Genomic DNA, 25,059 nt, shown 5'->3' with positions numbered 1-25,059 from the left:
TGGAAATGCATGTCAGTCTAAGGTGCTTAATGCAGACTGGTTTGCTTTTGACAACCTTCAACTCAATACCAAACTGGCGTTTATCGCCTCAGCTGACTTGCTAGGGACTGAGTCTGTATGATAGTGCCCCTATTGGTACTACCATTTTAAGGGAACACAGCTGTGTTCTTAGGAGTATATATGACAATGGATGCCATCATGCTATAGAAAAACTTCAGTTAACCAGCCCCTCCCTTACCGCCCGCCCGCCCGCCCACCCGCCCCAAGAGATACAGAAGATGAAGATGGCTTAGGCAGGTGATGAAACCTTGGAAGGCCTCCCCAGAGCTTCCAGGAACAGTTCATGCGCAGATGTTATGGTTAGTTATTCATAGCAGCTATCTCCAGTGTTCAGCTTGGCCTCTTCCCAGGTGGACTGAAATTGGTTGAATGAGATGCAACTGGTTCCTTTTCAGAGTTGCTTTGTCCCTAGATCATCCCTGCCAGCCAAGGTGGAAGGAAAAGGCCCACAGTCCCCAGCAAGCAGACTATGATGAACATCCAGAGGAAGATTCTGTCGATAACCATTGCAACATACTTCCAGTCCTCCTTCACCTGAGACAGGAGAGAGGAAAAGAAAGGAGCCTTATTCATTTAATGCATACCAAAATTTCACACACAAAAAACCAGGACATATTTGGCCACGCAACATCAGAGTGTGATCAAGATGGCAAAAAGTTATTAATGAGGAAAAACATATAAGCCAGGAAAGACTGCAGCAGTTTGCTTTTACCTATGTCCACAGGAAATAATAAGATTCTACCCTTTCCTCTCTCATCATTTGAACAACTTTAGCACTTTGCAGCAATTGAAGGAAGCTGAGGACAATAAGGGAAAGAAGGAGGAGGAGAAAGAAACTGGGACATTTTTAAAGCAGTTGAAAAAGTAGGATGACAGAAGATGGAGACTGTCTCTGCGAAATGAGAACAGTTGGAGGATATGTCTTCAACCCACTGGGGCCTCTGTGGTTATGGATTTTAAAAAAGGTTAAAAATATACACAAATAAAAATATTTTAGAAACAAATTTCAAACATACTTTAAAATCATTTAAAAGCACATGTTAAAATAATCAGGAACAATGGACATGCAAAAAGAAGGATGGTTGGCCTGCTGGTGAAAAGAGAGCAGGGGGGTATTTAAACTCTCATGGGCATAAATGCCACAGTGTGGGAGCAGCCACTGAGAAGGCCCTGTCTACCATGTCCAAACATGCTTGCAATGGTGGCAGGACTGAGAAAAATTTTTGCCCCAAAGATCTTAAAATTTGGACAGCTTCACAGATATGGTCTTTCAGATAGTCTTTAAAAAAACAAAATGTTTTAAAAACCAAAAACCAAGCTGTGTTTCCCTTAGGGATTATCTCATCATCAAAATGTTAGTCCATAGAACAGGTGAACTTTATGCTGACCACAGTGGGAAAAGTCATATAGATTTTTTTAAAAAAAAAATCTGTTCCAGCCTGCAAAAGGTCAAGATTTTGTGTGTGTGTTTTTTTTAAAAAAAATATTGCTTTGAAGGATTGTTCTACCTAGGGATATCCTGTCAGTTAGATATTTTCCCAGTTGTCTTTCTGTATATTTAAGGGAATGTGAAGTTTTGCTGCTTTGCTGTCATTCTTTCATACCATGTCATGGAACATCAGCCTCTCCTGTCTATAGCTTTGTGGTTCAACCAGAGATATGTAGTTTCCTTCTGCAAAATACGGCCAGTCTTTCTGCAATTCACATTGCTGGCTTCTCAAAATATCCCCTCACATGTTTTGCCTGAAGCACAATTTCGTTAAAAAGAACAAAATAGAAAGCATACTGTTTGGTATTTACATCTTCAAAAATGATCTTATGCATGTGCAAAACTGAACTGAGGACAGGAGGACTTGGAGATGTCTCATCCATAGGGTCGCCATGAGTTGAAGTCAATTTGAGGGCAGTTAACAACAAAGTATCACAATATCCATATTCATCTATCAACTGCTGTGACATTACAATGTAAAGGCCTCTGTTGCACCGATGCACATTGAGGAATCCCCTGATGCACATCTGGACACTGGCAAAGAAGCATCTGCGCATAATAGGATTGCCTGATGTGCATCAGAAGTGCCACTTCACATCAGAAAAAGCCAATGTTACACCTGTTGTCACCAATGCACATTGCCATACTCTTGCCAATGCCCAGTACACATCTTCACAATTCACTAACAAGTGTTTCATGGCACTTCTGCAACATAGCTGTAGATTTGTAAACTTACTGAATGTAAACTGTACTGTAAATTATTGGCCATCATTTACAAATAATTAAGTAGAATTCAAATACACAGCCATGTTAGTCTGGATAGGTATACAAAGGGATCTCATAGCATCTTTGAGACTAACAAAAAAAGAAGTGGTAGCATGAGCTTTTTGTAAACACTTCAGAAAATAGACTGAAGTCTACAAAAGATTAGGCTACCAATTTCTTTTTTTCACTTACAGTAGTCTCAAAGATGCTTTGAGATACCACTTTGGATAATTAAGTGTTTTGGTTTAGCTATTTCAGAAAGTAAAGAACAACATATATCATTGTACTTATTAAATTAAACCGTGGCCTATGTTTCTTCCACAAAAAATACCCATTTGTCATTATGGTTATATATATATTTTAAAAAGTGTAGCTTGCATTGCAATATACCATAGTTCTTCCAATACCAGTAGCTGCGGCTGTTTCCAAAACTCTGTAAATAAAATCCACACAGCAATCAGCATCTCACTGACTCAAATAACTGATCTATTTTTGTACTGCTTTTTAGAGAACCCAAGAACTCCTATCTAGCAATATTCTCAACTGCAGCTCTAATATTGGTCCTATAACACAATTAGAAGCAAGACTTGTGAGTATTGCTTGCCTTTTCATATTTCCTCCAACAAATACTGGGAAGTGTTCCATATTTTCTCTGTAATGTCACTGGAGAAAGGGAGGAAAGTTCTACCCAGGTAGAGCTATGCCCCATTTTACTTCCTTTAAACTCCACTTGTCTTATACTTGGGCCAGCAAACAAAAGAATTTAGGGCCAGTCAAGAGAAGGGAACAGTGGAAGGATTTCTCACTCTTTTCCAATAGCCTAGAGGTTTGAAAATCTACCTGTCGCCCACATGTGGCCTTCAGGGCCGTTGCTGTCACCTCCAATGTCCACTGGGTGAAAGATGCTCCCAAATGCACTCTAGTAGTGTTTGGGGGATTTTGATCTAATTTACTTGGCCCTCAAGCCATTTTAGGTCAGGAAAGGCATTTTATAAAACAGAAAAGGAAGTGACTTCCTGTTGTTACAAAGGATTTCTCCTGGACTTAAAATGGCCTACAGGTGTCTAAATGTATGTCAAGAATTTCCACACAACCTCACTTGAAGATACTTGGTGGCAATTTTTTCCCCCAGGAAGCATGTTGAGGAATGCAGACTTGCAAGATTTCCTAATGTGGCCCCCAAACCTTCCACTGTTTCTAACCCCATGACAGCCAGATGTTGGGAAGGTCCTAGAAGACACCTTCATTGTTATGTACCTGGCTATAGGGATTTCTGGCTGTATAAATTTTGTAGGGCTGCACAACTGCCATCTCTGACTTAAGTATTTCTCAACAGATTACTATCTTTAAGTCAAGGGGAGACAGTTTGATGTTGTTGAAATGTGCTGGACTCCCATATTTCTTAGTCACCAGCCATACTAGCTGGGACTGATGAAAGTCATAGCCCAAACATATGGGCCAGAATCTTGTTGGTTTTCATAGTTGTGTGTAAATTCCCTTAAACATGCAGTTGAACCTTTTTGGCCACTCTGCAATGGACAGATTCATTTCATGGTTGCATAAGCCAAGCTCTCTAAGTGTAACCATTTCACCTGGGCCTAAATTCTATTGTTAGTCTTAATTAGAGTTGATCCATTGAATCAATAGGATGTAACAAGTGTTGACTCATCATTCAGTTATTGATTAATTAGGTTTATTTTAATTGAGACTAACCAACAGAATTCCAGCCATTCAGTGGCACAGTCTTGGTTGATCTGTCAGTGTCTTCAGTGACACGACTTAATTCACTGGGTTTCAAGAAACAGCCACTGCAAATTCCTAGTTTTACAATATCAACATTCAGTAGAAGGGTGGCATAGTGCAAACATTATGTAACTATGTGAGTGTGGATTTACACTATGCAAACATGATCTAGGACAGTAATTTCCAAACTCTGGCCTTCCAGGTGTTTTGGACTTCCATTCCCAGAATCCCATTGGCCAAGATGTCTGAAACTTCTGGGAGCTGAAATCCAAAACATATGAAGGACAAGAGTTTGAGAAACACCAATCTATGATCTCAGTAATAGTGGCTGCCAGGAACCTATCCCTATTTTAAATTGTCTAGAGAATTGAATTAGGAGTGCTGAAAAGCCAGATATGGTGTCTTCTTCTTTCTATCAGGACAACTCTTATACAGGAAAATGGCTGAGAAATGCATATTGCATTTCATTAGTCTTGCTGAACCAGATGATCTGAGAAGCCATTAAGGGCTCATTGGTCTTTTCTGTTGCCACCACTGGTTCTTCAACTTCTACAACTTGAAGATATTCTAGAAACTCTTGTTTCTTCTAGAAACTGATTCATCTTCAAAACCTGTCTGACTCTACTGAATTATGTCTCCTGCCTCTGACTTTTAGGATTTATCATTGCAGCTCCTTTAGTCTATCTAGGCCAATGGCAGACAACCATATGGGGCCAGGGGCCAATTGCTCCCTGCCTTCTCCCCTTGGCCACCCAGAATCCCAGTTTTCCTCTGCAATCTATCTCAAAACAGCAACAGAAAGTGACAGCACATCATTTCCTGTGGCCATTTTGGGAGGGACTGTAGATGAAAGCAGTGGAATTTCAACATAGTGCAGGATTATGGGGTGCTTGTGGGAGTGTGGTGGGCATTTTTGCATGCTTTGGGGGCTTTCTGTATGTTTTTAGATCAGAATAGCACTGATTTTTTTTTAAAAAAATTGAGAGGAGTAGAGGGCTTTCTGGGAGCGATGGATGCTTCAGGGGACACCAGAGTTGACCCCAGAGGTTATGATTTGCTCATCCCTGATCTAGGCCTTTGGTCTGATTCAGTTTTTATCTTCTGTGTCTTACCTTCTTAACCATTTTTTACATTTCTTTGTAATGGGGAAGAAGGATCTAAATACTTGGAAACAGCCAACCAAATGAAAATGGCTTACCTGCTTGTGCATAAACAAATGTATGGTTATAACCCTGGCAATTATCCCATTCCCTCTCTAAGTAGCATCAGTGCTTGCTATTTCTATTTCCATTCTTCTGATCTGTCATTCTGTCCACCTTGACACTTTCCAGGAAGGCTGCTGTGTCATACCATCAGTCATCCTCAGTTTTTACATTCATTATGATCATGACATAATGTGCATGTGTGTGCATGTGTATTTTTTTTAAAAAAATCTCATACGCCAAGAAAATCATGTCACATCAAGACAGTGCTAAGTTCTGAGTGAAGCTTGCTGTGATTCTGTTAACAGCTCTTCAAATTATTTATGATGCTGGGCTATCCAGCAAATCCATCTCTTTCTTTGCTCTGCCTGCAAATCATTTCCAAAGCATACTCTGGTTCTTATGCTGTCAAGCTACAAGTGCTGAGTGAAGAGTATAAAAAGACAATGAATTTCCAAAAGGCTATGTGGTTCATCTCCACCTCCCTCATCAAATATCAAGAAATCTTCTTTAATACATCCCACTTTGTTTATGGGCACACTTCAAGGTTCTGGCTTTGGCTCTTAAAAAGCAAGCCTAAGGAAAGTATGGCCTGTGAATACTATGCAGTCCCCTAAATCTTACTTTTGCAGCCTGGCGGTTCCCTCAAAGAACTCCTGAGCACCACTAATTTTTTCCATTGTGATTTTGGGCCAGTTTTTCTTCCTGACAACTGCCTAAAATGCACCCAGATCTTACACAGATGCCTTCTCCAAACAGCCCTTCATTTCTACTGAAAACCAACCCCAAACTACAAACTGATGGGACATAATCTCACTTCTTACGCACCACAAAGAACTGATGTGGCCAACAAGGCAAAACTGAAACTCACTTTCTTTGCATTTTTCCAATCACTGATTTAATGCCTTTTTTTGCATTTCCTTGGAGGCAATTTGTAAGGTTCCATGCAGAAATTGAAAATATAATTTTTATTTTTGTTAACCTACAACCACAACATACTGAAAATTGTAGCTAAGGCTTGGATCCTACAGTTAGTTGCCACTACAGTAGACTCATGAGCACAGTGGAATGCAGACATCATTCAACAATTGATGGGTTTGCATTAGCTGGAATTAACCAATACGATTCAGGGCCAAAAATATCTCCAAACTTTGGCATGCTGGTAGTGCATGGGAGGAAAGCCAATGGCAAGCAGAGGAAGAGCCAAAAGTAGTCAGGACCATCACATTCTCCCCCCCTACCCCTGCCATCTGAACTGATCTCTTGCAGAAAGCTTTTAAAGTGCAGCCAAGTTCTTCATGAAGTCCAATGGCCACAGGTTGTCCACCCCTGTTCTAAACAAACAGGGGCCACCACCAAGATTGCTGTCATTTAGCTGCCCAACAGCTGAAATCCTCTGCAGAGGTCCTCCTCCACAAAGTTTTGTTCTTCAAAGGTAGGGCATATGATTGCCAGAAAGTGGACATCCTCACTGTTGCTATGGTCTGACAGTGTAACCCCTTCTACTGCAAAATCATAAAGGATATTAATATAGTTTCTTGAAGACAGTCTTATACCTTGGATCAAGTATTGATCAAAATGGAGACTGCAGTCAAGAAATAAGAATACAAGGAATGGGAAGGCAGTGATGAAAGAGCTAGACAAGATCCTAAACGAGTAAAAATATACAAATGAGCATTAAAGTTAGAGTCATCCAGTCCATTGCATTCTCCATCATTATGTACAGATATGAGAGCTGGATAATGAAGAAGGTAGATATGAAGAAAATCAACTCATTTGAGAAGTAATGCTGGAGAATACGGTGGACAGCCAAAAAGATAAACAAATGGGTGTTAGAACAGATCAAGCCTGAAGTCTCTCTGGAGACTAGGATAAAGCTTTGGCCACACCATGAAAAGGCATGGCTCATTACGAAAAAAACAATAATGCTAGGAAAGTTAGAAGGTAGTAGGAAGAGAGGAAGATCACACGCCCGAAGATCAGACTCGGGAAGGTCATGAGCCTGGATAGGGGGTCTTGGAGATGTCTCACCTACAGGGTTGTCATAAATCAGAGTCGATTTGAGGGCAGTTAACAACAATTTGGAGAAAAGTGCTTTATTTTCTGCTAATGCCTGGTGTATGTTGTTGCTATAATTCTTCGTAGCATTTGTGTAAAGGCTGATGTTTAAAAGGCTGATGAGCCTGTAGTCTGCCAAGGCTGTGTTGATTTTGCTTTTCCAGGTGCTTTGCGATATGGATTGGCTGAAGCTGCTGGCATTAAATTTATACTGTGAGATTTACTAGTACTACTTTACTAGTACTCAACCAAATGTGAATCACAGAGAACAGAGCTCAAACAGTTTTGCACTGCATCAAAGTAGGCGCAATTCCCCCAGGTCTCCTCCACAAAATTTCATGGGGCTAAATTTGGGAAGCCAAACTCACCATGCTTTGCTTCATTTTCTCTTAATGCCTGTTATTTCTCTCCAATCCCCATGGGAACAACACAGTACAAGGATGGAGCATCATTCTGATGGATCTCTCTGATGGGGGCTTCTGTGAGAAGGAATCAACTACTGTATACTATCAGTATTTCAGGACTGTTTAAAGAAAGGAAATGGCTATGGCTGCCAGAAAAAGTTGCTGTGAAAGGTAGTTATTCTCTCACTTACAGAAAGAGAGAGAGAATGTCAGACAGACATAAACAAAGAAACAAAGAGACTTCAACAGAGACAGACAGATGGAATGACAGTGAGTGTCCATTAGAAACACACAAACACACAGAGAGAATGACAGACAAAGATCATCAGATACATACATACAGTGACACAGACAGGTTGGCAGGCACAGTCCACCAGAGACAGACAGAATGGCAGAGTGAAAGACAGAGTCTGACAAAGTCAGTCAGACAGACAGAATGGCAAGCAGGGTCCAATAGTAACAGACAGACAGATAGACAGAATGGCAGACAAGAGTCCAACAGAGAGACAGAATAGCAGACAAAGAGAATGGAAGACACAGTTCAACAGCAACAGACAGACAGACAAAGTGACAAACAAAGAGACTGGAAGGTAGGGTCCAACAGAGGCAGACAGAATGGCAGACAGAGTCCAACAGTGGCGGACAGACACACATACAGACTGAAAGTGAAAATGGAAGACAGAGTGAATGCAAAGATCTGTGATGTGACAGAGAGGCTGACAAGACTGGTCAAGCCTACTGACCAATACCCCTTCCTTTTGGTCCACATGGGAACTAATGATACTGCAAGACACAGTATTGAGAACATCAAAAGGGATTACGAGGCGCTTGGTAAAGTCAGAAAAGCTAAAGCGCAGAATGAACTCAGGCTTGCTAGAGAGGTTAAGAACAATAAAAAGGGCTTTTTTGGATATGTCCGCAGCAAGAGGAAGAAGAAGGAAACGGTAGGGCCACTGCGTGGAGAAGATGGCAAAATGCTAACAGGAGATAGAGAAAAGGCAGAATTACTCAACACCTTCTTTGCCTCAGTCTTCTCAGAAAAGGCAAAGGGTGCTCAACCTGAGGATAATGGAGCAGAGGACAGAATAGGGGAATTTCAGCACAGAATAAGTAAAGAGATAGTAGAGGAACACCTTGTTAATCTAAATGAATTTAAGTCTCCGGGACCAGATGAACTCCATCCAAGGGTATTAAAAGAACTGGCAAAAGTAATATCGGAGCCATTGGCAATCATATTTGAAAACTCCTGGAGAATAGGAGAGATCCCAGCAGACTGGCGAAGGGCAAACGTTGTCCCCATCTTCAAAAAGGGGAAAAAGGAGGATCCCAACAATTATCGTCCAGTTAGTCTGACATCAGTTCTAAGAAAGATTATAGAGCAGATCATTAAACAGAGAGTCTGTGAACATCTAGAAGGCAATGCCATAATCACAAAAAGTCAACATGGGTTTCAGAGAAACAAGTCATGCCAGACAAACCTAATCTCTTTCTTTGATAAAATTACCAGCTTGGTAGATGAAGGGAATGCTGTGGATATAGTATATCTTGATTTCAGTAAGGCCTTTGACAAGGTTTCCCATGACATTCTTGCAAACAAGCTTGTAAAATGTGGGCTAGACAAAGGAACTGTTAAATGGATCTGTAATTGGTTGACCGGCCGAACCCAAAGGGTGCTCAACAATGGCTCCTTTTCATCCTGGAGAGAAGTGACCAGTGGGGTCCCACAGGGCTCTGTCCTGGGTCCAGTGCTATTCAACATCTTTATCAATGACCTGGATGACAGAATTGGGAGCATACTTATCAAATTTGCAGATGACACCAAATTAGGGGGAATAGCTAATACCCCAGAGGACAGGATCAAGATTCAAAATGACCTGAATAGACTAGAAAGCTGGGCCAAAGCTAACAAAATGAAATTCAACACAGAGAAATGTAAGGTATTGCACTTAGGGCCGGAAAACGAAAAGCACAGATATAGGATGGGGGACACCTGGCTGAATGAAACTACGCGTGAAAGGGATCTAGGAGTCCAAGTAGACCATAAGTTGAACATGAGTCAACGATGTGATGCGGCAGCAAACAAGGCCAATGCGATTTTAGGCTGCATCAATAGAAGTATAGTGTCCAGATCAAGAGAAGTAATAGTGCCACTGTATTCTGCTTTGGTCAGACCCCACCTAGAATACTGTGTCCAGTTCTGGGCGCCACAATTCAGAAAGGACATTGAGAAACTGGAGCGTGTCCAAAGGAGGGCGACAAAAATGGTGAAGGGTCTGGAAACCATGCCCTATGAGGAACGACTTAGGGAGCTGGGGATGTTTAGCCTGGAGAAAAGAAGGTTAAGAGGTGATATGATAGCCCTGTTTAAATATTTGAAAGGATGTCATATTGAGGAGGGAGAAAGCTTGTTTTCTGCTGCTTCAGAGAACAGGACCCGGAACAATGGATGCAAGCTACAGGAAAAGAGATTCCACCTGAACATTAGGAGGAACTTCCTGACAGTAAGGGCTGTTTGACAGTGGAATGCACTTCCTCGGAGGGTGATAGAGTCTCCTTCCTTGGAGGTCTTTAAACAGAGGCTGGATGGCCATCTGTCAGGGATGCTTTGATTTGGATTTCCTGCATGGCAGGGGGTTAGACTGGATGGCCCTAGTGGTCTCTTCCAACTCTACGGTTCTATGAAAATAGAGAGAGGGTATTCTAGATGAGGAGAAGACATTTAAGCTCAGTCCTTGTTTTCACATGCTTGAATATCATCATGTCTCAACCACAGTTCCATGGTGACTCCAAGAAGTGCCTCTAGGCCAAAAAGCTGTGTAAAAAGAACATTGCATGCTACCAACTTCAGAACGAATATTTATAAAATTAGACAAAGCTTCAGCCACCTTTCCAAGTTAATCAAGGTAAGCCATCCACACTGTCCTCTACCCTCTGAAAATTTTGTCCAGGTTATGTCCTCCTCACTTTGCAGGGATGTTTGTTTTGCTCCATCTCCCTCAAATGACATACATGAGATCAAGTAAAAGGTTTGGCCCAATGTCACAACTTGGGAAAAGTATTGTTTCTGGACTCTACTGTCCAAAATCCTACATTGAGCATGGAAGCTGTACTCCAAAAAGAAACTTTTCTAAGCTCCACCAACATTAGTTCATAAAAATTGTTGTTGTGTGTCTTAATGTTGTTGTGTGTCTTCATGCTGAGATCCTAAAGTGAACCTATCAAGAGGTTTTCTTGGCAAGTCTTGTTCATAAGTGGGTTTGCCTTTGCCTCTCACTGAGGCTGAGAGATGTGAAGGTCACCCAGTGGGTTTCCATGGCTGAGCAGGGATTTAAACTATGATCTCTAGTCACAGTTCAACACTCAAACCACTACACCACACTGGCTCTCTGTTCATATGAATACAAGTTATTATACACATTTTTGTAGATTTATACAATTTTAGATGTGGAAGGTAGCTTCACATATCATTTGGCCTAACCTGCTGCCAATGCAAGAAAAAGTATACTTACATTTTTATATAAGTATACACAGAGAGTTATTTACAGTCCATATTATCAAAACGGAATGGAAATGAACTTGAAAACATCCAAAATGGAGCTCTATCTGTGCTTAGGTTCAACCAGTCCTATTATAATCAGGCTTGTCTAACTTCTGGTAGAATTTGGTTTCAGTTTGTTGCATAGTTTTTAGAAAATTTGCTTCTCTACTTCTTTAACTTCATCAATGTCTAGATGTTTTCCCAAGAGACAAATTAATTTAATATCAAGTCTGCTAGAAATTATCTCTGGAGGGCAATTAAAATCCCAAAGTACTTTCAGAGGGTGGAGAAATCAGATCAGAGGGGAAGGGAAAATAAGATATTCGTTTCAAAGAACAGTTCAGAATTTAAATTAATTTTGACGATTGTTGCTTGATTCTTTTTTGTTCATTATAATGAGGCTTGGGGTAAGAAACTGGTCTGAGACAACGAGCAACTGTTAACAAGAAAAACAGTATACAGCTTGATCCTAAGCACTTTCACTGTTGGATGTCATTTTGAGGTTGCCTCCATCCCTTTATCCTACGAAGCGTTTCCAGGGGTGAACCCCTCTGCCCCAGGATGCCTCCTTTTAACTATCCATTAAGAAGCCAAGCCCTCCCTCCAGTTCATCTCCCTTGGTCCAGGCCTCGGAGGTAGAGAAGAACTGCTGGACCTGATCTCCTTCCCCACCACCACTCCCTTCTCCTTTTGCATCGTGTCTTTTTAGATTGTAAGCCTGCGGACAGGGAACCATCTAATTAAAAAGATTGTATGTACAGTATTGTGTAAATTTACAGCGCTTTATAAATAAAGGTTAATAATAATAATACTTGGGATTCTTCATAGAGCTAGTTTTGCATAAACTCAAGTACTTTCAGGACAGTCTGGTAGTTCCCATGTTCATGGGGTGGTAATCTGCTGTGGGTTGTAGTCTGAACTTTAAAGGAACTATCAAAAATGCTTACTCCTACTCACCTCAAATTGGTTCACTGCCTTTGATAACTCCTGTATAGTTCACACTATAACCAGAGCCAATTCACCACTGATATCAAAGATACCAGTTAACATGGATTTAAACAGTTATCAAAGATGCCTGAATCCAGTTACTAGTCCCAACTAGAGTAGACTTAGTAAAGCAATTGCTGAAGGGTAAGTCAACAGTTATGCAATCCTATTGATCCAATGGGTCTACTCAGTTGGAACTAATGATTGGATTTAGAACACTATTGTCTACAAAATGGGAGATGAATGATTTAGGTGTGCTCTCTTTCAGAGAAAGTAAAAGAAGACATTTGACAACAATAATTCTACAAGTTTTTCATAAATACTCAGTGGATCCCACATTAGAAAATACACCAACCACAAGAAACATATTAGCTATCTTCACAAGCAATTTTCCCTCCAGAAAATGTATCTCCTCTCAGTGAAGAATAGGTATGGGAAGAATATTTGAAAATACCTGGGGAAAATGGTTGTAAAATGTTTGTTTTTTTCTGAGTGTTAAGAAACTCTGATGAGAAGGCTCCCAGACAGATGACAAGCTTTGCAGTTTGGGATTTATTCTACACAAAATTTGCATGTGGTTCTTTGGGCAAAAAAGCCCACTTTTTCACCCCATGCATGAAGCAGCATTTTCTGGGGAAAAAATAACATTTGGGGGGGCAGTAAGATTATTTTCTGTGCAGAAAATGCTACTTCTATTGCAGAAAATGCTGTTTTCTGTACAAAACAACAACATGCAAATTTTGCATAGAATAAGTCTTAAATGGTGAAAAAAAAACTGTTGTTTTTGAAGATTTTATGAAGTGGGAATAAAATGGATGAAATGTTACTCATTGCTAAAGAGGTCCTGATGGTGCAGTGATTAGAATCATAGAATCATAGAGTTGGAAGAGACCGCACGGGCCATCCAGTCCAACCCCCTGCCATGCAGGAAATCCCAATCAAAGCATCCCCGACAGATGGCCATCCAGCCTCTGCTTGAAGACCTCCAAGGAAGGAGACTCCACTACACTCCAAGGGAGTTTGTTCCACTGTCGAACAGCCCTTACTGTCAGGAAGTTCCTCCTAATGTTGAGGTGGAATCTTTTTTCCTGTAGCTTGCATCCATTGCTCCGGGTCCTAGTCTCTGGAGCAGCAGAAAACAAGCTTGCTCCCTCCTCAATATGACATCCCTTCCAATATTTAAATAGGGCTATCATATCACCTCTTAACCTTCTCTTCTCCAGGCTAAACATCCCCAGCTCCCTGAGTCGTTCCTCATAAGGCAAGGTTTCCAGACCTTTCACCATTTTAGTCGCCCTCCTCTGGACACGCTCCAGTTTCTCAATGTCCTTTTTGAATTGTGGTGCCCAGAACTGAACACAATATTCCAGGTGGGGCCTGACCAGAGCAGAATAAAGTGGCACTATGACTTCCCTTGATCTAGACACTATACTTCTATTGATGCAGCCTAAAATCGCATTGGCCTTGTTTGCTGCCGCATCACATCATTGACTCATGTTCAACTTATGGTCTACTTGGACTCCTAGATCCCTTTCACACGTAGTTTCATTCAGCCAGGTGTCCCCCATCCTATATCTGTGCTTTTCGTTTTCCGGCCCTAAGTGCAGTACGTTACATTTCTCCGTGTTGAATTTCATTTTGTTAGCTATGGCCCAATTTTCTAGTCTGTTCAGGTCATTTTGAATCTTGATCCTGTCCTCTGGGGTATTAGCTACTCCCCCTAATTTGGTGTCATCTGCAAATTTGATAAGTATGCTCCCAATTTTGTCCTCCAAGTCATTGATAAAGATGTTGAATAGCACTGGGCCCAGGACAGAGCCCTGTGGGACCCCACTGGTCACTTCTCTCCAGGATGAAAAGGAGCCATTGTTGAGCACCCTTTGGCTTCGGTCAGTCAACCAATTACAAATCCATGTGACAGTTGCCTTGTCTAGCCCACATTTTACAAGCTTGTTTGCAAGAATATCATGGGGAACTTTGTCAAAGGCCTTACTGAAATCAAGATATACTATATCCACAGCATTCCCTTCATCTAACAAGTTGGTAATTTAATAAAAAAAAAAGAGATCAGGTTTGTCTGGCATGATTTCTTTCTCTGAAACCCGTGTTGACTTTTTGTGATTATGGAATTGCTTTCTAGATGTTCACAGACTCTTTGTTTAATGATCTGCTCTAGAATCTTTCCTGGTATCGATGTCAGACTAACTGGACGATAATTGTTGGAATCCTCTTTTTTCCCTTTTTTGAAGATGGGGACAACGTTTGCCCTCCTCCAGTCTGCTGGCACTTCTCCTGTTCTCCAGGACTTCTCAAAGATTATTGCCAATGGCTCTGATATTACATTTGCCAGTTCTTTTAATACCCTTGGATGTAGTTCATCTGGTCCTGGAGACTTATATTCGTTTAGGTTAAACAGGTATTCAGGTAAACAGATTAAATGCCTGTACTGCAGCCACTCACACACAAACTACAACCACAAGGTTGTGAGTTCAGCCCCAGCCAGGGGCTCAGGGTCAACTCAGCCTGGAATCCTTCCAAAGTCATTAAAATGAGTACCCAGCTTGTTGAGGGCAATTAGCTTACACTTTGTAAACCGCTTATTACATCAGTAAGAGGTGTAGAAATGTACTTGCTATTGGTATTGCTTCCTTCAGTAAGATAATTTCTGATTGAACATTAGAAGGATCTTCTTGATATGATGGAACCAATTGCCTAGAGAGGTGATGGCAGCCCTTCTGATGTCTGATGTCTGTTAAAGCATTCCTGACAGATAACAATCCAGTGGATTTTAAAAGCTCCAGCTCCAGCAATGAAAAGTCTACCACCTTCCAAAGTTGTTTGTTCAAAGTAATGGTCCATGAACTGAACCACTGGCTGCTGATCCCCAGCATGTTTCTGGTTAAAAAAAAATATTATAGGCAGTGGGCATAAATATAGTACCCAGTCCCTGGCACATTGAGGGAAAACATTCTGCTGGTCCCTTCACATCAGTTAGCTTAAGATCTACTCCACTGTTATACAGTTACCATTTTTGATGAATACATTTTTGAAAATATTTCCTTTATGTAGGCACTTGACTTGCCAAATATGTCCACTTACAATTCCTGCCAGAAGCCTTTGACCCAAGACATGTTCAGGGTGGGAGAAACAAGGATGAAACCACATGACCCCAAGTCAGTAACACCTGGCACATCTAATTTACTTAAGCCCATTTTTGGAACACATTCATGCTTCCTGCTGCTTTCTGGCTTTGCTATTTAAAAACGACAACAAACAAGCAAAAAAAAAAAAACAACAACAAAAAAAACCCCTCCACTGCTTAATTAAAGGAACTATTTACTTTTAATATAACTGCATTCCCCCTGTGGCAGTGGGACTTCTGCAGAATACTGATGAGAGACTCATTGATGGAGCTGTCTTGCTAAGTAGTGGCTTGTTACAAATCGCAAGAGGCTTTCAGACCAATTGTCCACACATACAGCTACTTGCAAGTAAATGTGATTTATTTAATTGGCACTGAAGGCTCAGTTAGGCAAGACAGGGTAGACCCATGATTTCACCTCCTGCACTTATGTACCCTCAGACATTTCACCAATGAAAACTGGGACACATAGCCAAACAACATCAGAATGTGGCCAAGACGGAGAGAGTTATTAATGGGGAGAAACGCACAAGCAAGGAGAGGCTGCAGCAGTTTTGCTTTTGTGTTAGGGCTTTATTGCACAGTTTAAAAATCTGAATTACCACACCTGAATTCAATTAGAATTTGGGATGTATCCAGATTTTTATCACATGTTTTTGCCACTGACGCCACCGGGCGGGTGCATCCCAGGTAACATCAGGCTATAATCTGAGTTCAGCCAGCAGATTTGCAAAACCTAAAGTCATCCTGGCTTCCATGAAGAGCTCAGATTTGATTTGTTCTATGACCCAGCTGTTTGTCTTTTTGGCCATCTATGATATCCTCAGCACTCTTCTCCCATACCACATCTCTAATGAGTTGGTTTCCCCCCCTATCTGTTTTCTTCACTGTCCAGCTCTCACATCCATACATGGTAACACAGGATGCAATGGCTAGAACAATTCTAACTTTAATATTCAGATGTATATCTTTATACTTTAGGATTTAATCTAGCTCTTTCATAGCTATCTTTCTCATTCCTAATCTTCTTCTGATTTCTTGTCTGTAGTTTCCATTCTGATCAATGTTTGATCCAAGGTATGGAAAATCTTTAACTATTTCAATTTCCTCATTATCTAGGTTCAATATATATAAATCCTCCTTTTTGTTTTTTCATTATGTTTATGGGAACTGTAGCCCAACCCAAAAGAATTTTTAAAGCTGTTTTTGAACCTTAAAGCAACCCCCCCCAGCAATAGTTTAAACACTTTTGCAAGTACTGATTTCTACAACACATGGGAACTGTACTCCAACCAAAAGTTCTCCAAACACTGCTTTGAACCAATCAATCAATAGTTTATTATAGTAACATACCAGCATAACTCTGCTTTGAATAAAAACAAAACAACAACAAACCCATACAGGCAGAACAGATGGGCAGGAAAAAGCAGCGGTCCCCTCTTGGACTGTCTGGTTTGTGTATGTCAGACTTACATCCATTGGAGGTGTTACAGTTTCACTTTTTTCATTGCCACCCTGACTGACTTGGCACACCAATGCTCCAGTGCCTTGTACTGGTGGAGGATCCCCAGGGTGACTGTGTGGTCAGTCAAAGGGGCAGCCATCTAATGGCCTCTAGGCAACAGGCAGTCACCAGCAGTGTGTTTGTGCAATGGTGTGTATGCATGGTGGGGAGTAAAAAAAAAAAACCTTATCCAGCAGTGCAGCTTGACACCATGCCATGCAGTCGGGCCATGGCATTCAGAGTGGCCAGTATGGACAGCAGGATTTCGACCCAGAAAATGCAGGTTCCAGCTGCTTTTTCCTGCCCATCTGTTCTGCCTGTATGACTAACATTAGTACAAAAACCATTACTAAGGATTTTGTATGGTGTGGTATGGGAGGAAGTCAACTGGGGGGATGATACCATGAGTTACCTATTGGTGCCACTGATGCAGGGGCTTTGCAAGATTCTACAATATCTTTTTCTTTGAACGCCTAAACTATATCTCTAAACACTCAACTGCATTGCTAGAAATTTGGGGGCAGAAAGAAAATGTCTACCAAGGTCACTAGTGTGCCCTGTGAAATATTTATCCTTTCTTGTCAGAGAGCTCTGATGCCCCACCAAACTACAAATCCTTGGTATAGTTCGCATTCCCCCCCACACCCCTAGTGATGCCACTACCCTACATTAACTCTTCATGAGCTTATTATAACATTGTACATGTACAAGGAAGTCTTTCAATGAATACACACTTTCTGTAGTGCAGGAATCGGTTTTGGTGCATGAAAAGTCATTCTCAACTTTGACCGATACATTGCCACCCTATAGACATTCAATAAATCACAGGAAGGCAAATTTACCATCCTTGGCTTTTAAAATGAACATATTTGAAGGAATTTTAAGTGGACAGTTTCTCTGCAAGTCTGCAGATAAATCACAGCTCATTAGACATTACTAACAGTTCAAATCATTACAGTAGGATGACTCACTCAATATGCATTTACTTTCCAGTCAATTTAGTTTACACAACGCTTTTGTATGTGGAAAGTACTATATTTTAAATTGATTTGCCTTTTTGAAACTCTACAACATACTGTCTAATTAAAATACATTAATTATTTTTGCCATGAACTGTGAAAATCCCCCCCCCCCCAAGAATCATCTTTTCTAGCTACTGATGTCCAAACTCTCCTGTTCTCCTCATTTATGTCTCTGCTCCCCTAGTGAAAATTGTGTCATTGGCTGTTATGCTAACTCCTGAGAGAGAGAATTTAATAGATTTGCTGTACTATTTCAATTGTTTCCCATTTAATTCTAGTTTTAATAGCCAGTACAGTTAGCCCTTGGTATCTGTGGGGGATCTGTTCCAGGCTCCCCTTGCAGATATCAAAATGCACTCTGCTGATTTAAAGCTAGACCCAAAGAGGATTGGCTTTGATATTTTTGATATTTAAATATTTTTGTTTCCTTTAGAAAGGCTGAAGCCTTAGGAAACTTAAATTACTCTACAATAAATAAAAATTATAGCCAAGATCCTTCTTCAGGGTTGTGTATGCAAATTTCTGGATGTAGACCTACACATTGAGGGTGCTATGTAATTCTGATGCTGAATGACAGTGTTGCATAACCAAACACAAACCCAAATGTGCAGCCAAATGCCCAACCAAATGTATATGCAAATCTACAGGTGCAATGGGTCCATATGTGCAACTCTCCTTCTGCTAGCATGAACAGAATATGAACTTTCAACATTGATTTGTGTGTGTGCATGTGTATAATCCAACTATAAGGGAATTTATGCATGTCAGTGCTATAAGTTGATAGGCAACTTGAAGGAATGTACACACTCCCATGACATCAACAGAGTTCTGGCCACTATATTACTATAGTGATGGATGGTTATTATTCACTTGTACGGAGAGAAAATACATGGCAGTATTTTACAGACAGTTGAGGTTGGGCTCTTAATGCTCTGTGGCAATGGATTGGAAGGTATTTAAAGTCTATATAAAGTTTAAATTTTATTGTTTTAATATGTTGTAGTATTCTCAACTATTTAAATATGTATTGTCTTTAAGCACTTTTACCTTTTAAATTGCATTTTATTCTTTTAATGAGTACTGAATTTTAAATATTAAACTAGTTTAATTCCATTTTAATGCCCACTTTTCTATGTTTTAATTGTTTTGTTTGTTTTTAATTTGTAAGCTGCTTTGTGTCAATTTGGGAAAAAAGCAGGATAAAGTTAAATAGAATAATAATTTAATAACAATAACAATAACGGTCTCCATTTCTGCACCAAATAGTCCAATTCTTTCAACCTAAAAAGGGCATATCCAGGAGAAGGGTTTTTGCAATATGTCTGCCTGTTATAATAATGGGCATTTTTGTCATTTTCTTTTTTTTTTTAATTACAAAAAAGAAATAATCAGCAACAAGCATTACTGCTTACTTTGGTACTGAAACTGTTCTATGACTTGAAGGTATCTATGGCGCGTTACACACACGCCTAAAGTACGTACTGTGTACATACTAGGGTTGCCCTGGGGCGTCTCTTCCAGATGCCCCCAACCCTAGTACGTACACGGTATGTACAAAATGGCACCACCATTAGGACGTCATGACCACACCGCCTCCAAATGGGGCAGTGCGGACATGACGTCCTCGCGTCGTGCAAGGACAGCTGGGACGCCTTTTTCGCGGCCCCGGAAGGAGCTCCAAAATGGAGCTCCTTCTAGGACTTGTGTCACTGGCACAGCCTTTATACGGCTGTGCCAGTGACGCAAGGCAGAAAGGGGCCAAGCAGCCCCTTTCTCCTCCTCCCCGCCACTGTCGGGTGTCATTGAGGAATGAAACCCCAAGGACACCCCTTTCCAGGCCACGGGGAAGCAACCTTTTGCCGCTTCCCCACGGCCTGGAAAGCGGTGGATCGGTGCCTCAGAGGCTGCCGTTGTGGCAGTTGGGGCCCCGATCCGGCAGGGAAAGGGCCAGATACAGGCCACCCCAAACGGGCGGTCTGTAACGTTCCTAAGAAACGTTTCTGACCTCTCTTGTTTTCCCAAGGATTGTTCACCCTGAAACACATGTTTTTCAGAGCCCTAACACACTGTGATGTTTTATAGAGAAGTCCTCCTTTTTTTCCTGTCCTTTCACCATTGTGGTGGGTGAGACAAAATCTGTAATTGTGGCGTTCTATTGTAAAAGGGATGAAGGATGCATAAATCAAGTTTTCCATGACTAGCTGATGCTAGAACATTTCATTCCCTCTCGGGAGGATTAATTGCTCCCATTTACAATGCAAAACAAGACCAAACTTCCACTGTTGGCAAGAGACTATACAAAAGGCAGTTTCAGTGGCGACAGATAGAAACTATGGTTAAGATTCTGCATCAGGCAGACAGAACATAATACTCTGCTCACAGAGTGTTGTACCCTCCATTCACCCAGTAGTTTGTCAGTAACAAGGAACCCACTGCTGCTTACTTTTGAGGAGGATAGGGAGGAAGCAGGTATTTTCAATAAAGAAAAAGCAGCTAATCTTGTCTTGGAGAGGAAAAGAAACAGGAGTGGGCTCGCAGATGAAATACACTCTTGTTTTCCTTCTCCTCTGGAGCCAGACTAGATGCAACTTCATTACCTGAATAACATCCCCTCTCCCTACCCTGTCCATCAGTAAGCAATAAACCCCAAGCTTCGCAGCTACAAGGAGAGGTTTTGGATTGGACACAAAGGACTAGAGAATAGCAACCTTCATCCAAGTCAAGAAGTGAAATTTCATGTTTTAAGGCACTACCCTCCAACTGTCCTGATTTGGCAAGGACAATACTCATTAATCCTCTGCTATTCCAGTTGTTCAGTTGCTTTTAAATTGTCCCAGTTGTTTTCTCCTCCTCCCACTTCCCCCCTTTATCCTCAGTTTCCTTCAATTGTTACAAACTGAGCTGAAAGTGCAAAAGTCATTTTCACTCAATTAAATTGGCAGGAGGGAGAGGAGAGGAAGGGGCAGAATCTTCCCCTTCCCTGTAGACTAAGGCCCGTTACAGACCGCCCAAAAGGGGTGGTCTTGGGCCGCTGCTGTTTGCTCCGTGAGGGAGCCGCAGCAGCCAAACCGCGCGACTCCCTCTTGGAGCAAAAAAGGAGTGTGCAAATCACGCTCCTTCCAGGAACCCGGAAGAGACGCCGTAAGTGCCAAAGCGTGCACTCGCGACGTCTCTTCCGGGTTTGGATGTGCGGATGCAAAGCGTCCGCTATGTCAAGATGGCGGCGCCCATTTGTATAGGGCGATGCTATCTTGATGCATCAGTTACGCGCGAGGGGCAAGGCACGTCCGGAAGCGCTGCCCCCGCGCGTAATCGCAGCACGAGGACGGCGCCTCTTAGGACCGTCTGTAATGCGCCTAAGGCAAAAGGAAACTGCTGGACTCTCTCCTTGCTTGTGTTTTCTTCCTCATTAATAATGGAGTTCATCAGAAAAGGGAAATTGGAAGTATAATCCAATGGAAATCTGTACGCAACCATGGGGTTTCACGCTATTGCGTGATAACCCACTACACGCAAATTCAGGCAATGGGAAGTCAGTCCAAATACATCATGGGGTTTCACGTTATTGTGTGATAGACCGCCACACGCAAATTCGGGCAATGGCAAGCTATTTTCGGGCAATGGGAAGCCAGTTCGAACACAATTCGCATTCATGTAAATTAACTGAACTAGCGAATTCACATGGATGCATTCTGGCCCCACTTTCTTTTCATTCCAAATTGAGAGAAATTCCTCCCATGTGATAAACTCCAATGTTGGCCATCTCAACCATATTCTGATATTGTTTTGGGCACAGGTGTACTGGTTTTATCTGTGAAATATTGGGGGGGGGGGATGCCACACTTACATATCCATATGTCACTAACAAAATGCTTCCCTATGTGTCCTGTGATCCTGTTTTGTGAACATATGCAATATTGTCAAACCTAGTTTTCAGCATTTGAAATACAATTTTCCAGTGCTTAAAGAAGGCATAGGCAGCTCTGGGGGAAAATATCTCTGTCCCTGAGACCCTCAAGAGACTATATAACCCCCCCCCCCCAAATGGAGCAAACATATTTTATGCTGCTTCTGAAACTAAGACAATATTACACTACACTTTTACAGCACTATTATTCCACTTTAATTGCTATGGCTGCCTCCTGAGAATCCTGGGATTTGCAGTTTAAGAAGGAGTATTGAGAATTCTAAGCCAGAAAGGTGGTGCAGTAGTTAAATACCAGTACTGTAGCCATTCAGAGTCACAAGGCTGTGAGTTCGATCCCAGTTAGAGCTCCAGGGTCCACTCAGCCTTGCATCCTTCCATAGGTCACTAAAATGAGTATCCAGCTTGTAGGGGGCAATTAGCTTACACATTTTAAACTTCTTAGGGAGTGCTTAACTGCACTGATAAGTGGTATAGAAATGTATTTGGTTTTGTACTTGCTATTAAGTTCTAAGGCCTCATAAAACTACAAACCCCAGAATGCCACAGGAGACAGCATCAAGGTTGTGTGATATTGTCCTAGAACAAAAGATTTAAGTTACAGGAAAAACAGATTCCATTAGGACAAACCTCCTGATGCTAAGAGCTGTTCAACAAATCCCATTCTCGCAGTGACCGCATCAATAAAAAACAGAGGAGGAAACACACTACATACAGAAAAACCAATAATGCACACCTTCAGTATAGTCCCACTGCCATTGCACTCTCTTTCTGACTCTCTAGTAACCCTACCTCCTTGCCTTATGCTGTACCCAGCATGCCTTTTTTAACTTTTTTTTTTTTTATTTTCCCCCAACACACTTTTTTCATACAATTCCAGAACTTTGCTTCTAGGAGTTACGGCAAGTTATGTTTAACCAGTAGTAGTAATAGAGGAGGAGGAGAAAGTGAAGGAAAAAAAAAAACCAACCAGGGAATCAGTCTGCTAGGAGATATGGGGGGGAGGGGGAGGCAGTGGGAGAGGGGGGCAGACACTATATGACTGCCAACTGCACAATTGCCTTGGCAGAGATATTTTGCACATGGGGCCTTGAACAACTGGGAGATCATTGACTGGTTTCCCCCATCAATGAAAAGAAGTGGGTTGCAGACAGAGCAGCTATGGGTCAGAGGCAGAGTTGTGCAATAAGGTAACCAAAGCTGCTTCCCCCCCCCCCCCCCGGTGTAATCATGATTTAAAAGCCACATGTCATAATCTTCTTGGAGGGCAGTGGATGCTCCTTCTTTGGAGGTCTTTAAACAGCAGTTTAAACATGTATATCTGCATAACAGTAGGTTGAGCTAAATGGCCCTTACAATCCCCTTCATCTGTATAACTGTGCGGTGGGTAGGTATTAATTCTAATGTGAAGTATAAGCTATCTGAAGATAGCTTCAGAGTGTTTCTATGCAGTTCTCTGGAAAAAAATGTTTATTTTATTTTTCCTGGGGTGCTCGAAGCCACAGAAGCAATTTCCTTTTGCAAACCAAGAATAAAACAAGTATTCTTGTATTATAGATTCTATATCTCTTTTAGCAGTAATCCTGAAGAGAACCCAAGGTCACCAATGGTAATTTATTTCCTTGCAATTGGATTCCTCATTCTCACACTGGGTTCTCTGTTATTATTTTTCTTCCTTTGTATTAATCATGTAATAGGCCTGTCCTTTATCGCTGACAAAATTGTGTTGACATTGGCAGTGGGAAGCCACAGTCTCACAAAGCACCATGATGCATTGCAAAAGAGAGACGTGTGAACATAACAGCAAAAGATGCATCCAAGTATTCTATAGAGATATATTTTCATATCCCCATCTTACACTGCAGATTTGAAAAAGCAAAAAAGAAGGGGATAAGGGTATGGAGAGTGAGAATAAAAGCATAATGATGTTCTTTTTCTATAACGTTTTGACAATAGATATTTCTGACAAATGCATGGTGAAGCTTGACTGTGTTATAAGCAATCATCAGGAATCAACATTAAACAAATTTTATTGGGTAGCTTCCAGTGAATAAAACTAGTTCTATTATTAAAATATGCTCCAACATTTCATATAGGAAAACTGGAACACATGTGGCCAAATAACATCAGAGTGTACTCAGGATGGGAAATTCAAAGATATAGCTGTGTTAGTGTGTAGAATCAGTACATAGAGAGGACTTGGAGCACCTTTGAGGCTAACTGAAAGAAAGAAATTGGCAGCGTAAGCTTTCATAGACTTCAGTCTAGTTCCTCAGATGGATTTGAAGAAGTAGACGGAAGGCTATGAAAGCTCATGCTGCCAGTTTCTTTCTTTCAGTTAGTCTCAAAGGTGCTACCAGACCTCAAGATGGAAAATGTTAATGAGAAAGAACAGAAAAACTAGGCGAGGCTGTGAAAGTTTGTTTTTGCTTGAGATTAGTAGGAAGGGCAAGATTCCATTCCCTCCTCTCATCTCACTAAATTGATGGAATACAAACTGCTTCCCTCCTTTTCCACTTAAAAATGAGAGCTAGTACCAACTAGACTGTTGTTATTTATTGCTGAGTTGACTTCAACTCATGCTGACATGTGAGCCCTCCAAGAACCCTTGTCATCAACTACCCTGCTCAGGTCTTGCATACATACTCAGGGCTACGGCTTCCTTGATTGAGTAAATGCACCTGTAGCACAGTCTCCTTCTCCTACTGCCTTTCATACTACTAAGCATTACTGTATTTTCCAGTGAGTCATGTCATCTCATGATGTGCCCAAAGTATGACAACCTCATGTTTAATCATCTTGGCGTCTAGTGAGAGTTCAGGCTTGATTTGCTTTAAGACAATTCATTTGTCATTTTGCTGTCATGAGACTCTCCTTCAAGAACTCTCCTCCAGGACCACATTTCAAATTAGTTGATTTTCTTCCTGCCAGCTTTCTTCACCGTCCATTCTTCACAATCATGCATAGAAATCAAATCCACTGAATCAATTGGATTTGTTGATGAAGTTCATGAGGATGATAATCAAAATGAGCAGAAATTAGGTGTATTTTAATTTTTTAAAATGGTAAACATCATCATCGTCATCATAATCTACAATCTCATAATCAGAATTTCTCTAGTTCTCCTGTTATGCTATTTAAGATTTTCTTTTTAAATGTATAATTACATTGAATCCTCAAATTCCAGCAGGTGCACTCACTCTCTGTCTACACACTTGCT

At 41.2% G+C, this 25,059-nt stretch overlaps 1 protein-coding gene across 1 annotated transcript in view; it reads right to left on the bottom strand.

Annotated features, from left to right (window-relative positions):
- Positions 1–270: 270 nt before the first annotated feature.
- The window catches only part of CHRNA4 (cholinergic receptor nicotinic alpha 4 subunit), a 120,591-nt gene continuing 95,802 nt past the window's right edge, over positions 271–25,059 (bottom strand). Inside the window, exon 6 of the mRNA XM_089513624.1 lies at positions 271–594. Coding sequence (XP_089369750.1) covers positions 469–594 — 126 coding nt within the window. The 3' untranslated portion in view covers positions 271–468. The remainder of the gene's footprint in view (positions 595–25,059) is intronic.

This window comes from Sceloporus occidentalis, unplaced genomic scaffold (assembly GCF_023333645.1).
Source record: "Sceloporus occidentalis isolate IW3139 unplaced genomic scaffold, rSceOcc1.0.p SCAF_3, whole genome shotgun sequence".
Classification (NCBI taxonomy): Eukaryota; Metazoa; Chordata; class Lepidosauria; order Squamata; family Phrynosomatidae; genus Sceloporus; species Sceloporus occidentalis.
The sequence above is the reverse complement of the archived record's forward strand: the minus strand, read 5'-3'. Positions and strand labels throughout refer to the sequence as shown.